Source organism: Glycine soja, chromosome 17, assembly GCF_004193775.1.
Source record: "Glycine soja cultivar W05 chromosome 17, ASM419377v2, whole genome shotgun sequence".
NCBI classification, from domain to species: domain Eukaryota; kingdom Viridiplantae; phylum Streptophyta; class Magnoliopsida; order Fabales; family Fabaceae; genus Glycine; species Glycine soja.
Window position 1 is genome coordinate 41,646,603 of NC_041018.1, and position 16,464 is coordinate 41,663,066.

The 16,464-nt window shown below is 33.1% G+C and overlaps 2 protein-coding genes across 2 annotated transcripts; one reads left to right on the top strand and one right to left on the bottom strand.

The window, feature by feature from the left end:
* Positions 1-1,946: 1,946 nt before the first annotated feature.
* LOC114392979 lies at positions 1,947-3,191 on the top strand. The gene is made up of 2 exons (XM_028354239.1): positions 1,947-2,465; positions 2,983-3,191. The coding sequence occupies exons 1-2, from the start codon at positions 2,157-2,159 to the stop codon at positions 3,001-3,003; spliced, it is 330 nt and encodes a 109-aa protein (XP_028210040.1). The 5' UTR covers positions 1,947-2,156; the 3' UTR covers positions 3,004-3,191.
* A 6,792-nt stretch (positions 3,192-9,983) lies between these two features.
* On the bottom strand, positions 9,984-16,188 carry LOC114393187 (dentin sialophosphoprotein-like). The gene is made up of 2 exons (XM_028354451.1): positions 15,952-16,188; positions 9,984-13,823 (listed from the first exon to the last, which is right to left on the bottom strand). Exon 2 carries the CDS (start codon positions 13,699-13,701, stop codon positions 10,486-10,488), a length of 3,216 nt encoding a protein of 1,071 aa, XP_028210252.1. The 5' UTR covers positions 13,702-13,823; positions 15,952-16,188; the 3' UTR covers positions 9,984-10,485.
* Positions 16,189-16,464: the final 276 nt, after the last annotated feature.

Below are 16,464 nucleotides of genomic sequence, written 5' to 3' on the forward strand. Positions count from 1 at the left end.
GCAAGCGGTGTGCTTTGTGTATATAAATCAGTCTTTGTGCATCAATACAACATACAAAATTCTGCCTCATCATATTCTTTTAGAATATAACAAAATGAAGTTGGAGCATCGTAATCCAAAGTTAATATAATCCCTTGTTTAGGCCTATAACATTCATGAAATTTATTGTAGGACTAGACAGCCAAACAGACTAATGATGCCATGCGACCAATTCGATCGTTCAAGAAAAGAGAAGGCACAGTGATTCTTCATAGACCCGCAAATATTGTTATGTCCATTATAAAATTAATAACATTTTACCCGAAATGATGGTACTGTTGAACGCACAAGGGCATAGGAGTGTCAATATGTTTGTGTCACATATGGCTCCCCAAGATTATTGAATGCAAATAAAGTTCTACTAATTAGCCATATCAGCATGTCAACTGTTAAGTAAAATAATGTGCTTTATTTTTTTGAAAAAGTTTAGTTACTCAACACGTTCCATCAATCTTGTATCTGTTCTTCTACGTGATCTTGTGCCTTATACCGCTGGAATTCATCTTCAAAGACAAATTATGGCACAGAAATTTGCAGTCAGAAGGGGCAACTAGCACATAAAATAAGCAGATGTATACACATTAGATTTTATTGAATCTCGTAGTAAAATTACACGACAATATATACAGTATCTCGTAAAGTCATTAATAATTGAAACACATGCAATTATTCATCTCCCGACAGAAAATCAAATAAGCACTTAATGTTGATCAAAGCAGACAGTGAATTAATAAATATAAAAAAAAAAAATGAAGGGGGTTTTGTTATGGTTTTGACTGAACAATAAAGTTGTGGACTTGTGAGACAAGTTGAATGTGAGAACTCATAAATGAGACGCCATGAATCACGATAATTAAGAAGGAAGATGATTCACGATATCGGTGAGTGACGGTCACGGTGTTCTCCCAATCACCCTAACAAGGGGAACAGAGAACTGTGAATTAATGCAGATCCATTCACGCCTTCACGGTATCAAGTATCATGCCCTACCTCTCCGTGTCTAATATTGAAGAAATTATCAGATAATTTCGACTATCATAAGTTTATAAACTACTGATATTTATGCAATGTGTAGTTAAATTTTTTATTTTTTAAAAAATAATAAAATTTAAATATATATCATGTAAAAAATAGTTAAAATTATATTGTGAAATAATTAGTAAATAAGTGACAAACTTAACTACGTGCTAATTTGTGTTTGAATAACAAGATAAAAGACTTTTATATTGTTACTGTGTGCATGATTTATTCTCTTTCCAATGTAACAGGACAAAACCTCAAATTTGTTTTTGGACCATGCAAAGAGAACTTAATAATGCAAAGATTTTTTACACTTTTATCTAATTATTAAATTGATTTCTGTGATAAGATTATTTATCGTATAAATAATGTTCCTATAGATATAATTTTTATTTTTATGTTTTTAGTCGGTACCGTAAGAAATTCTGTCAGTATGATCGTACAAATACGTTAAAAAGGATACGTTGTCTACTAGTCTTGATAGTTCTTCTAGTTTTCTGTCCACTTAAAACTCGTCTTGCGATAAGTATAAACATAACAAAACAATAGAACACAAAGTGGATGTTTGATTTCATGTTCAAAATTGATTTTAGATATTTTTAATGTTTTACACGTTTGATTTTAGTTGAAAAATAATTTAAAATTGATTCAGAATTGAAATAATTTAATTAATTTTTATACTGAATCTAAAAATTTATAATGAATTTTATTTTTAAGAAAACATTCAAACATAAATTATATTTATTCAAAATCAAAGGGAATGAACAATAGGAGGCACGTGAGAAGCAAAGAGACAGAAGAAATAGGTGGCGTGATGTGGTTGGAGTTGGAAAAATCGGCGGGTGAGTACGATAATAAGGGGTAGGATTTGTTGGGATTCCTCTTTGTTGTGAAATGAAAGGTAGTAGTAGATAAGCTCGATGTGGTAGTGAAGAAAGAAAGTGATTTTGCAGAGAGAGATTTCAGACAACAGGGACCCATTTCCGTAATTTCCCTGACTCATTATTAAAACCCCTGAAACATTCCCGAGACGACGACGCATTAAAGCCACATCCAAAACCCAAATCCACACACTTTTGTTTCTCTCTTCCTCTTCTATGGCTGTGTCTGATGCTGTGGTGAGTAACCTAACGCTGCTCTATGTGGCGCTGATCCTCTCTATTAAGGCCTACGGCTTCCTGTGCGGACGCAGCTTCAGCGGCTGCTTTGTGCTCGTTGCGTCCACCGCCGCGGTGGCGCTCATTCTCGTTGCCACGCTGACGTGGGACGTGTCTCGCAAGGCCACGTATGCATTTGCCGCCGTTCAGCCTCCTCCTCCTCCTCCGCCGCCGCCGCACCACACCCACGAAACGTGCAAAGGTGGCATCTGCTGGCACGGCGTGGCGGTGCGATCGCCGGCGTCGCAGGTTCGCTTCAGACTACCCCAGAATCTTCCTTACACAACTTTGTAATTAACAACTTCTCTTGATTACTGGATCAATACAATATGCGTGCGACACACAAAAAACAGGGGGGGGTGGGGTTAGTTAAAAAAACTTGGCACTCATTGTCCAAGACTCTTCGCTATGCAAAGATATGGGAATGACTCTTCGCTATGCAAAGGTATGGGTGGGGTTAATTAATTTCTTAATTTCTTTTTCTTTTGGGTTGTCGGTTTCCGTTATTTTATATATGGTATACATATGATGCATTAAATTTTACCAACAACTTTTTTGAGAAGGGGACGAGAATTGAAACTTGAGAGTGGTGGTATATGCAGTTAGTTATATGTATGTGTATAGCTTGTAATATATGTTGATATATATCTGGTTAGAGGCCGGATTTGTGTGAATAAGTAATGTATTTTTTTTTAAGAAAAATATATATATAATGGGAGGAAAATGTACATTGGTTTGTGCTTGGTGTTTGAATATCAATTTCCAGGTTTGGAGTTGGAGACACTGATGACTGATCATAATGGAGTGAGCAAAGCAGCGGTTTCTTTTGCTGACATGATATGAACTATTATAGGTTGTTAGAGGAAAAAAATAAAAGGATGGTTGGTGAAGGTGGACTTATATGTGTGGTATTTTCTGCGGTACTAATTTTTGGAAAAATTATAAATTTAACAAAGATTTCATTTTTTTAAAAAATCTCTCTTAATTACTATAATAATATAACATTGTGTATCTATCACAATCTTTTTTTTTCCTATTGCATTACTTGAGATTCAATAAAAAATACACTTCTAGTCCTGAGTTTGAATAAAGTTACACCATGATATTTCTCTTTTTTAAACACTAGGTACAAGTAACAATGAAACAAATCAATTTAAAAATAGTATAATTCAAAACTCAATTCATTAAACTTATTTCATAAGTCAAATAAGTTAAACTTGAGTTAAAAAAATTAATTCGACAAATAAACGAGATGAACTCCAGAAAATGAGTTTAATATATATTAAATGATATATTTCATATTATTAAATTTTTATCATTAGTTTTTAATTAATTTTATTTTGCAGGGAATAGATAAATAATAAAAAAGATAATTATAATTTTAAATGAGTTAAACTAAACTTGAATTAAATCAAGTTTGTACTAAAAGGAAAGGTTCAAATTAAATTTAAGTTGATTTTTAGGTCTATTATTTATTTTATATTTAAGACTAATTTTGAACAATAAAAACAAATTACAGAGAAAAATCATGTATTTGCATGGTTTGAATAAAAATACAGAGAGAAAATAAAATTAAAAAATAACAAAGGTTTTAACTTTTAAGGCAAAGAGAGAATACACTAAAGAGAAAAGACAAAGAAAGTGAAAAAAAAAAAAAAAAAAGAGTGAAGGACACACCTATACAAGAGATGACAAACAAACCTAGTAGCAACACATGGATAATAAACTAAAGGTTGAACAGATTTCATATTGCTATGAATAAGAGATTAAAAATGAAAAAGAAAAATAGAACGATCAAAAGCAGTAAAAAATCAAAATTTATTAAAAAAAAATATATTGAGAGAATAAAAATTAAAAAACAGAAAAATTTAAAGTATTAAGAACTTAATTAAACCTAAGGACTAATGCTTGAAGGGTTTATGAAAAAATAAAAAAAATACAGACACAGAAACAAAAGTTGCCAACAGCCCACATTATGTACCTGCGAGTTGTCTCTATTAAACTCAACGTATTGGATTTGGACGCGTCAGCTAGCACAGAGGTCTAATGTTGCTTTTGGTTTTAGCTTGTTAGGTGTTGAATTAGTCTCGACCAGAGATATATTATGTCCATTCCAAAAAATTTCTTTGTTTGACATATATCCCAACGGATCTCGCTTTTTCTTTGTTGTTTCTTTAAAATTATATAATTTTGATAATTTTTAAATTTAAATATCATTATTAAATATTAATATAACTGTCATGAAATATTATTTTTATGAAAATTCATATCCTAACCAAGTCAGTGGTGGTGGTAGCTGGCAGAATGAAAGCGGTTCAGACTTTTTTTTCTGATTTTTTTTTTTTTTTGCTGAATTTATCGGTTCAGACTAATTACGTTGCATATGACTAAAAGTTTTAATTTATGAAAAAATTAATAAAACTTACTTATTTATTACGGGAAAATTCATTAGGATTATGGTAACCTTGAAATATGTAATAATTTCTCTCTGTTAAGAGATGAGTTTGATGACTACTCACTCACCTGGTGAATTGCTACTGGACATAGGCAAAGTGACATTTTATATTTGTGAATAAGGTTACAAGAATCTAGGAATCCAGGCCATTCGGGTAATTCTGATACAGGTTGGACTATAACAAATCAAGTGTTGATAAAGTTGAAAAATAATTATGGAATTTTTTTAAGAAACTTTAACATGTCAATTTTTGTTGAAGTTTGTACTTTGAATAACATAACTCAATTATTTACTCGACTAGGGTGTTTTACTGGCTACGTATTATTTGATCTTGTTTGTTAACCTGTTTTTATTTAATTAATTAAATTTAAAAAATATCAATTTAAATGATTTACTTAGTTAATTGAGAATAAGATACTCAAATTAATTAGTATTAAAATTTTCAAATTAGTTATTATATTAATATTTATTTTAAAATACTGTTAAATAAACCTACACAATTTAATAATTAATTATGACATTTTTGTTTTTTAAGTCCACTTGAATTAGTTTGGATCATGGGTTATGTAAAAAGAAATTATTGTATACTTAAAATTTGTTGATTTAGTTAATATATTGGGTTTGTCTAATTGATCTAAGGTTATAAATGAGTTAGATAATCTCGGCTTCAATGATCAGTCGAATTTAGATATTTATTTTGTTCTTAATTCTATTATTAATGTGATTATTACTATGTTTAATGCATAATTCTTTCTCTCTCTCATGTTATTTATATTTAAATGTCATTGAAATTACTTTTTTTTATATATTTTAATGTGATTGAAATATATAAAAAATTATTTTTCAATAACATTTTGCTTTTATTTTAATTGATTAACTAATGTCTTATTATTTTTAGTTGTTAATAAATTTGAACTTAGTTCCTAATTTTTTAACCACTAAGAAATTGGTTTCTATTTCAATAAAATATATTCTTACAATATAAATTTGAATAATCATTTTTGAATGGGAATGGGAATGTGTTTTGATGAGTTACTCTTAAAGAAGGGTATTTTTAAGAATCATTTGTGAGTTAACTATTACTCTGACCCTTGAAATTGTAAAGACATTGAATTTTAAAAAAAATTAATTTTACATATTTAACTCAGGCTAATAAATTAAACCTATTTTATTTAATTTTAAAATAAATGAAAGCTATTTATCTAAAGTGAATAAAGAGTATAGTTTTTTTATAATTAATTAAAAATTTAATATTTTTATATTTTATTACATATATTTAAATATTTTAGTATGATTCTAATTTTTAGCTTTTAATTAACAATTATAATATAATTCTTTATCTATTAAAGTAATAAATAATATTTCCATTACATGGATCATGGAAATATGGATTATACCAAACGGGAGGTTCCAAGTAAAACTGTCTTGAAATTCAGTGATCCGAACCGATCTTCTGTGAGCTCTGGACCGCTTTCAAGGTAGGCTCTGATATTCCCTTGAGACAGGAATGATCACCAATACCATATACCTCATGTATATAAATGCATGAAACATTAGCAAAGCCTCAAAACTAATGATTCACATATATAGTCTTTTTTGTTTTTGTCAAAATTTGAAACAAGGACCATAGTAATTCCCTTTATATCATGTTTTCCAAACGATTACACACACACTTGCCTGAACCTTATATGGGAAGGATACAGACCATGTGAATATCAATTGACTTTTCCATATACCTTTGCCTTTTGTTCTCCTTTCATGAGATTTTTCTTCATTCATGTGTTTTCCCTGCAACTAACCGCATAGTAGACTTAACAATTGAAGTTCAAACGTTAATCTGGCTTCATGTAAGAAGGAAATCAAGGAATTACATATACAAATCATTTTCTGCAGCAAAATGTAGAATGCAAATACACAAAATTTTATTGTTGTTAAAGCTATACGAGTGAGCATGAATAAGAGGGATATGGCTTTTGGGGTGGGTTTTCAACCCTCAATTATAAATTTTGGTCTTAGAGTGAACCTTCCCTCGTTGGAGATATAATGTGCCTTGAGTTCAGTGGTATACACTGTGACTCTCCTATCCTCCTCCATCTGTCATTTTAGAGTTAGGGGTTGGTATTACAAGCTAAAACTGTGGTCCCAAAATCACATGAAATATAGAAAAATATTTGTATGCTATCATCCATTGTGGCCTAATTTAACTTGCTAGATGATGATGTTCACATACAAGATCTCCCATGACCTAGGATTTTGGTTCAAAAAGATTTTCCCTAGCTACTGGATGTTAGAAAATGTTTCCTAACAAATGAATCTGTTTCTGTTGTAAGAGATTTTATGTATCAAAGATTCTGGGTATGCCGTGCAGGAACAATTATCATGTTGATTACCATGTTCAGTCTTAATGGGAGAGTTTTTTTTTCTTTTTTTTATTGACAAATGTTAGTTATTAGAATATTAGTCTTATTAGCATGAGGGATCGAACCCGCTACCTTCCCCTCCTTTTCTTCTCCCTTAACCACCATACTCACCTTATATCTTCAACACCATACTCACCTTATATCTTCAATGAGAGAGGTAGACAATGTGTCAAATAAAAGAGACTCAAAATCAGTAGTATGTGTGGTATTAGCAGGTCCTTGGGCTGACATATGAATTATGACAAAAATGATTTTGGTATGTTATTAGAGTTAGTTCCTCACTGTTATTTGGATAAGCTGGTTTGAAATTTCTCCAATTTAGTCATTAAAAATTTTGTCTGAACTTGCAGCTATTTTGCATGTTCCCTTGAAATAGCGACATATTTAGCTTTGGCTGTCTGGGCCTGATAGTTAGCTCAATCACTAATGAGTGATGGAGAACCAGCAATTTTCTTTGTTTTTCTCTAGGTATCGTCTTAGCATCTCAATTTTCTTTGCTTTCCTATTATGTAACATATTTTAAACCTTAAAAGGGACTAATTAAAATGGCCTGAATGGGTTCAGTTCAGAGATTGTGATAGTTGCTGGACTTTACTATGATCCTTTAAGGAGAGACTGATATGGGCTTTTGAGTGACTAATTTTGGTAGCACTCCTCATATATGATGCTATAAATCTTGCGAAGACTAATTTGTATTTCTCTTTTTTTTTGGTTAGCTTTGGCTAAAATCCATGTTTTTTGTGTTTCACTTGTGGGCAGGTTTTGCTTTGGTTGGAGAGATCAGAATAGGCATCAATTAAACTTTGCAGTAGCTTATGGATGTTAGGAACTATTTTGACTTTATAGCAGCTTGTAAAATGATAGAAATTGTCTCATAAGAGTCTTTAAGCACTAATCGTGTAACTTGTTAATTTCTCTAGTAATGTTTTGTTGGTCGGGAGTTCTTTTACTTTTGGAACAAAATATTGGCAACAATACGTGTGAGTTGTTTGAAATATTTTTTTTTTATCAATTGAGTTATATAAAAAAAATTATCCTGTAGTTCTAAATGTATATTTTAAAAATTAATTAGAGGTCTATAAAAATATAATTGAAGAAACATACATAATATATGACTATTTATATTTTTAAAAAATATAATTGAAGAATACATACATAACATGTAGATTATTAAGCAATTATTATATTAAAACATTTCTTTAATTATATTACTATTTATATTTTTAAAATATAATTGTAGAAAAGAATAAAAAAAATAAAATATAAGAATTTGAAATGATTTAATTCAAACAAAGAATTCAATTAGTTTCATCCAAACAAAAAAAAATTGAAGTTTGAGGAATGTCAATTTCTTCATCCAAACAAGTATTTTTAAAAATTCAAGGAATTTAATGGCCACATTTCAATTTTCCTGAATTTTAAATTCTCTAAATTTTCAAAATCCATCATCCAAATACACTACATTTATATCTTTAATAGGAATGTTTAATGAATTGTTTAAAATTAAGCAACGCTGCTTAATAAATTTTTATCATTGGAGTAAATGACTTGACACTAAATTACTTAATTGAATTGTTTATATAAATAATTGACGCTTAATTCATTCTTATCAATTAAAGAATCATTTTTTAATTGCAAAAGTTAATGTAACTCAAGTTAAGCATACACTCTATCAACTTAAGCATCGAAGTAATTTTTTATATAAAGTTTTTAATTTATGTGACATTGTAAGACTCACAAAATTTAGATAAATAACTCATTTAAACAACGATGCATTACCGATGCTCTTATATTATTTAATAAATATAACACTTCTTGTAACATTAAGCATAGTTAATTTTATTAAATGAAATGCGACAAATGACTAAAATAAAAATGTTTTTTTTTCTCACATTAACCTATACCAAAATTAAGCCTATACATTTAATGTACCAATAAGGTCGGCCATTAGTGGTGAAGGTTAGAGTAGAATGCATAAGATTATAAATTTGAACTTCAGTGTGATCATTTAAAAAAAAAAAAAAAACTATACATCTTCTTAATGGAGTAGCTTGAAAGTTGTAATCGTAAGACTACCTATAAATATGTTCCAAAAAGAATAGAATAGGTTCACGTATATTTTGGGAACTCTATTTCTCAAAGCCTCAACACAGACGAGATGTTTCATTGCATGCATGATTTGAGTTAGCAGTTGTTAAAGGAACATGGATGTTAATGGAGACATAAGGTTAATTGAATGATTAAAAGAAAAAAAAAAGATCACATTCAATTTTCTCTATTAATAAAATTTACATTCTAACAACTAACATTTACTTATAAAAAAAATATGCATGATAATGGTGGGAGAGACAATGAAGATGGTTTGAAATGAAAATTACGGCCAGTGGACATGTTTTCTCGTTTTTTTTTTTTACTTTTAATAAAATATTATTATCTTTCTTTAAAAAATCTGTAATAAAGTAGTAAAAAGTTGTATTATTTTATTATTTACATGTATTTTTTCATATAAAAAAAGGAAAAGTAAAAATAATATCGATATTTTTATAATTACTCATACCAAATATATACTTAACTTCAAATAATGGCATATACTTAACTACAAATAATGGCAAAATGCATGTGATGCAAGTTACTGTGTGACTTTATACAGGGGATGACAGTGAGTTTAACCCATGAAACCGGGCGTCAATAAGCATGCAGCAAAATCAGGATGGCTCTAAAATATATCAAACGCAACCATCAATCCAAAGACAATCACGTCATGGGTAATATGCTCAATGTTTCTGAAAATAATCGCTGATGATTATAGCACAGGATGGGGCTGCAGATTTGATTGTTCAGTAATGCACAAATAGATAATGAAACCTAAGACATAACAATTAAGAGCACGAGTTAACCATAACCAAGATTTGTATCTAGTTAGACTATTTTATGTAAGCGGAGAAGTTCTGGACACAACTTTCTCTATACAGGTTATTCCTTGATAATAAAAACCCACTAAAATCAACTAAATGTGACCATGTGTACTCAAGCTACCACTCAGTGGGAAACACGATACTATGCCTATAATTTCTTTGACATATGAAAAAAGCTACAGCTACATGTACCAAGCCATATGGGCTTGTACGAAAAACTGCACGCAAAAAAAAAAAAAAAAAACCAAAGAAAGAAAAGAAAAACTAATTTCCCCCTTTTCCAATCAATCTCATAAATCATATTACATCCATCTTCCTCCGCCTTTTATTGGGCTGGTTCTTCTCTTGCTAAAGGATTCCAATGGACTGGCCTATTCTTCAGGATCAACTAAAGTAATAATATAAAGCATCAATTGGGAGCGGAGCAGAATTATAAACAGATCAGACAGAGGAGAGGCAAACCACGAATAAAATTAGAGCTACTTCCATGGAGGTTGCTGATGTTTGTAGCTAAGAGGATAGGTATCCCAGCCACCATCTGGTTCCTTTCTTTTCACACTAACTCCAGAACTTGAGGATTGTGGAAGGGTCCTCACATGATCCTCCATAGCTCTGCCTTGAGCAGGAAAGAAAAATTGCCTTGCAGTCAACATGTCTCTGTTCCCTCCATCAATCGTGAAGCCAGAGTTCAGATCAAAGTTGGGGCGTGAAGATCCAACCCCATTTAAACCAAGCTGTGTACCGGTAATGCTCACGATAAATGGAGGTTGAGAATAAGATGACAGGGCAGTTGAGGAAGATCCCCCAACCTGAGGCACGACTGGACTTCCTCTTGAGTCTACCATGTATGGAATTGGGCCACCAGGTGATCCATACATGGCTGGTGAAAAAGATAAAGCAGGCACTGATGTCAGTCCGTTGTACCCAAAAGCAGTTGAATGATTGTAGGATAGTGTGGGGCCCATTCCTAAAACGCTACCTGCTCCTGACAATGGAAGATCCATTGCAGGCTCAATAGCCTTGCCATTTGGAAAAGACAAAGTTTGAGGAATATATTCTCTTGTACCAACTTCCACCTTGGCACCCAAAATAGAGATCACAGGAGCATCCGACTTGGATTGTTTATATGCTTCAATAATCGAAGATGACTTACTAAGCCCTTGGTCCACTAAATCGGTTTGAAAGAATGGTCTGTCATTCAGATCAATGTTTCGTACTAAAGGTTGCATTGATGATGACGATGAAGCAGGTGATGGGCTCCAATAACCATTTCTTCTGGGAAAAAGTGGCCCCTCCATCCTCTGATCTGAAGGTTGGGCATCACCATCATCACCGATACTATTTAAATCCAATTTGAACCTGCTTGATCTTTTAGGACTAAGTTCCACTGATGATTGGCCAGAAGGAAGGCCTGAAGATTCACCAATTTGTTTTAGCAGTCCTTCTTCACCCTCAGCCACATTCAGATCAAAATCAAGGCAATCCTGCCTCTGCTTGGAAATCTCTGAGGAGTTTCCACCAACAGAAACATTCTTCTCATTATCAGAATTTTTACGAGGAGATGCAGGACGAAAGGCGCTGGTGGCAGCTGATCCTTTCCATCCAAGGGTCCCCTCAAACTGCAAAGGGGCCATTGGCAACCAAGAAGTCAGTGCAGGTTTTGAAGCAGAAACAACTGGTATTGGCATAGTAGACATGGCATTCACAGAAACATCCATATCATCAGAACCAACTTCTTCATTGAGATCAAAGGTACAGAGACTTTTCTCTGAGTTACCTCCTGGGTCTCGAGCTGCTTCAGTCACCTGCGAGGACTCCAAGTCATCTTGCCCAGCCTCAATATTATCGGAAACACTCATATGTCCTGCCTCTTCAGAACACACCTCATCAGAGTTGCTTTGCCTGGATGATACCTCCTCATGTAGGACACGAGTGACTTCATCCTTTCTCCCTACAAAATCAGGGCTGGCTGCCTGCCTGATTCCACCTTCTGAGATTTTCTCTGAAGAAGAGCTGCAAACTTCTCTCTCAACCTCCTGAGCAACTTGTCGGGCAACTTCTAAAGCATCAACAATACCATACTCAAGTTCAATATCAGAACTCTTGTCAATAACATTAGGGCTTTTGGGGCCATTTCCCCATTTAAAAGAATCAGAACCATTTGTGGTACTGTTGACTTTATAAGAAACTTGGCCATGCCCTTGCTTTATAGGGCTGACACATTCCCTCTCAACTTCCTGGGCAACTAGTCGAGCAACTTCTAAAGCATCAACAATACCATACTCAAGTTCCATGTCAGAATTCTTGTCAATAATGTTAGGGCTTGTGGGACCTTTACCCTGGTTAGAAGAGTCAGAACCATCTGAGGTATCATCATCTTGATCAGACTCTTGGCCCTTGCTTTCCTTAACTGCTCCTACATATTGTGTTTTGAGGAAAGACATCTCAGGCTTTTCCAAGTGACTGCTAGTGACTGATAAGTCCTGCAATGCTTGAGAACAACAGTCATCATTTTCTGATGCTTTGGGAAGTTGTGGATTGCTGGAATTTATAGCTCTGACATCATCTCCCACACTTATCCCATCTGACGCAGGTGTTCTCATGCTACCAGAAACATTTATTTTAGGACAAATGATATTTTCATTGCTTTCAGCGTTATGTTCTAAAGCAGGTTCTTCTTTCACAGATTCCAGTGCTTTTGCTTCACTATCACCAATGGAGACAGGTTCAGGTTCTGGCTTTGCAGATGCCAAAGAGATATCTGATGCTCTTAATTCTTCTGGAGGATCATTAACATTTTCATCTTGCATCTCCTTTTTGGACAAGTCATTTAACTCTAAATCATCTTGTTGACCTTTGAAACTGTCTTGTTTATTAACAGGTAAGTTACAGGTCCCAGCCGATGTGGTGCCGCCTTCATTTATGTTAGCAACTTCTTGAACAGAAGCCAAAACACTATCAACATGGTTTGATCTCTCTTTGGCATCTTCACAATCCAACCTTACAGAGGACTGGAGTGCATTGTCAGCACTCTGTATCTGTATGCTAGAAACTTTTTCTTGTAGCTGACTATCTGAGCCTCCCAGTAGAGACTTCTCACCTCCAGCAGGTTGAGATACATGATCATCTTCATTGCCAGCTTCATTCACAGAAGATGGTTGGCCTTTCTCACTGACAATTTCATCACTCACATTGTTGATTCTACCAAGATCCGAATTATCAGTTGGTTCAGCATCTCCATCTCCACCTCCTTTCCAGCGGTCAAATAATACTCTTGCTCTATCCTGCACCTTAGAGCTACGATGACCAAGAAGGTTACTTACAGTCACAGAAATTCCTGATGAAATTGATTTCTCGCTGTCTAGATACAGTTTTTCAATTGCACGTAACATTGCAGTAATTGACTCTTCAATGAAGCCATCATTAGTATTATCAGCACCCAAATTCAGGGTATCCTTTAACCATTTGTTGATGAACCCAAGTCCATCTAATTTAATAAAAAAATCAAGACAATCTTTATTCTCTGTAGCAGCAATAGTGCTTGCAACAGCAGCCCACTGCCTTGTTGTATCACCAGCATTCTTAGCAACACAATCTTGCTCCTTCTTCATTACAGAGACCAACTCTTGCACTCGAGAAGGGGCCATGAGGCCATCTTTCATTTCAGTCAACGTAAAGAAATCTTCAAGAGTCATACTGCTTCACATAACCTTTCTCAAAGCATCAAGGCTGTCCTTTTGGTATGCAAGTCGCAAGAACTTTTTCTCCCATTAAGAGGCTTATTGGGATTTCAGGAATAAAGCTTCACAAACATGCACTGCAAAATATGATAACAAAGTAAATATGCATGTTGGGAATGGAAACAATAATCTGAAAAGTTTAAAATCACAGATTTATAACAAAAAATCAGAGCACACAAAAATAGAATTCTAAGTTTACAGCAACAATAAGGTAAAATATCACTGAAAAATAAATGCACATAATTTTCAGTCTTATTCGCAAGTGACCAAATATGGATATCAATCCTGGCAGTCTTGGACCATCATTAATAATAATAAATACAGTTTTCTCAGTTTAGGGTTTCCTTCCCTCTACCTCTAGTGATACACTACCCTCCATCTAATATACTCTCTTTAATGGGCTTTCTACACGACTTCACACATGCCCAAACCATCTAAGATGAGATTCTACCATTTTTTCTAGATTAGTTGCTACCCTGACTTTCTCTCTAATGCATTCATTCTTAATCCTATATTGTGTAGTATGGACATAAAATCAACGAAGTTTTACATTGGATACTGACTGCCTAATACAACCCTCCTCTTTCATACAGGCTTGGAACTGGCTATGTAAAAACATTAGAAACAAAGCATGAAATAGGAACAGTTAAAATATAATAAGAAGAAGATATAGGAAAAAGAAACACACAAAATAAAGAGTAATGGCCACAGAAATAGGTAAGAAAAGAGCACTCCACTGTACAAATCAAACAAATTCCAATTCTTTGGACCTAATTCATATACCACCAAAATCAATCTTTGCATTCTTGTATAACACCTTTTTCTTATGATAATGGCCCCCAAAAGAATATAAGACATTATTTTGAAACAGAGCTTAATCCAAAAATTAAAAAAAAAATGAATTTATATCTTTTAAGAAAGGTCTATTCACCTTCTTAAATTAACTAGGTTTTTTTTCTCTGAATAATGAACCTCACAAAGCAGGGTCAAAAACAATGTTATCAATAAAATGGCAGATGACATTGTGGCATATAGCGGAAGCATGTATATATAGGGAGCGCATCAAGTGAGAACCAAGGTTCTGTGTTTTGATTTTCTATTTCTATTTTATTAAGTGGAAGTAATCCACATGAATTTGGAAGGCCTTAAAGTTCTGTTCATGTAACATTTAAGACCAAGTACATAATTTTAATTCAATGGGTATTATATGTATCTTTTCTCTACCAGAAAAATCATATGTTCACCGTCATAAATACTACTTACTTGATTATTAAGGGTGAAAGATTCCAGAAATTTAACAAACAGTTTGAAATCTCGGGATAAATAGATCATGGTATAATAAAGTTAACTAAAGGAAAATATCTATAACCCCCACATTAAGCAATAACAAAACATTATTTTAGTCACTTAAGATAGTTCACCAGTAATATTTAAAAAATTCACACAATAAAAATAATTTGTGCTACAGAACAGAACTATAGATGAATAACATAGGATGCGCAATTCAGAGAAATATTTTAAAAGATTAAGCAAGCCTATGAGCTATCACTTTACAAACTACCTACTCTAAACAACGTTGGATAAATCAGGTCGTATCTTAAAAGAGTGATAAAATAACTAAACTTAAATCCATCAACAATAAGATTACCAGTCACTTCAAGGACTGGTACAAAGTCACACACTCACAATAATAATAATAATAATAATAATAATAAGCTGTAACTTTCCAATCACGATCACTGAATCAATATTATTTCATCATTGCAACGGCCAATTCAGAAGTAAAATCACAATCCCCAACAGTAAATGCAATTAAATTAACAAATTCAGATTAAGAACAAATGCACTCTGAAATCATTAGGCATAAAACTTGCAACAAAAAAAAAAAAAAACAGAACAAGAATCCTTAATTTCAACCAAGAGTGGCATAGAAATTGTCAAGGAGGGGGTGGCATAGACGCGGCTATTGCAAAACCCTAAATTCGGCGTTTGATGGAAGATACGGAAAACCCTAATAAATAAATAAACAAAACAAATCGCAGGCGTATCAAAATGTAAAGAGGGATAAGTTAATAGGCAAGTTGTCATAATGAAAACGGTGAGATGCGTTACGGAAAACGTAAATACCTAAGAAAGGAAGAAAGAATAAGTGCGAGAGAAGGGAATTAAGCGATAAAAGAGAGAAAGGAAAAGAGAGGGGTATACGTTTGCGTTGGCGAATGAAATCGAAACCCTAGCTAGCTCCGGTTGAGGTTTGAAAAGGAGGAGCTCCACCGGCTCGCGAGGGTTCGCGAGAATCGTAGAATGTTCTGCGCGCAGAGTCTGAATTGGCGCTCGAGAGAGACTGTCTCTCTCTCTGTGACTTGTGCGAATGTTCAAGGCGGAAGAGAATATGAGGAAGCAACGTTTTACTTCTTCTTCGAAATATTTGTTTTTGTTTTTTATTTTTGTGAATTTGTTCTCTTGGTTCGTAGGTTGGACATTAACACGTGCCACGCCAGAAGTTGTTAGGACTTAATGGGACCAGGATAACGATTGTAGAAGCCCATTGTTTAAGATTTTTATTTTTCTTAACAATTCGGTGGGAAAAAAAAACACTTCTAAGGTTACGCTATATGTTTGGATAAGTTTTTGGCTAAAATATATTGATGTACCTTGACTTATTTTTGGTTTCTAAATTGACTTCTTAATTTTTAAAAATTTAAATCTTTTTTATTT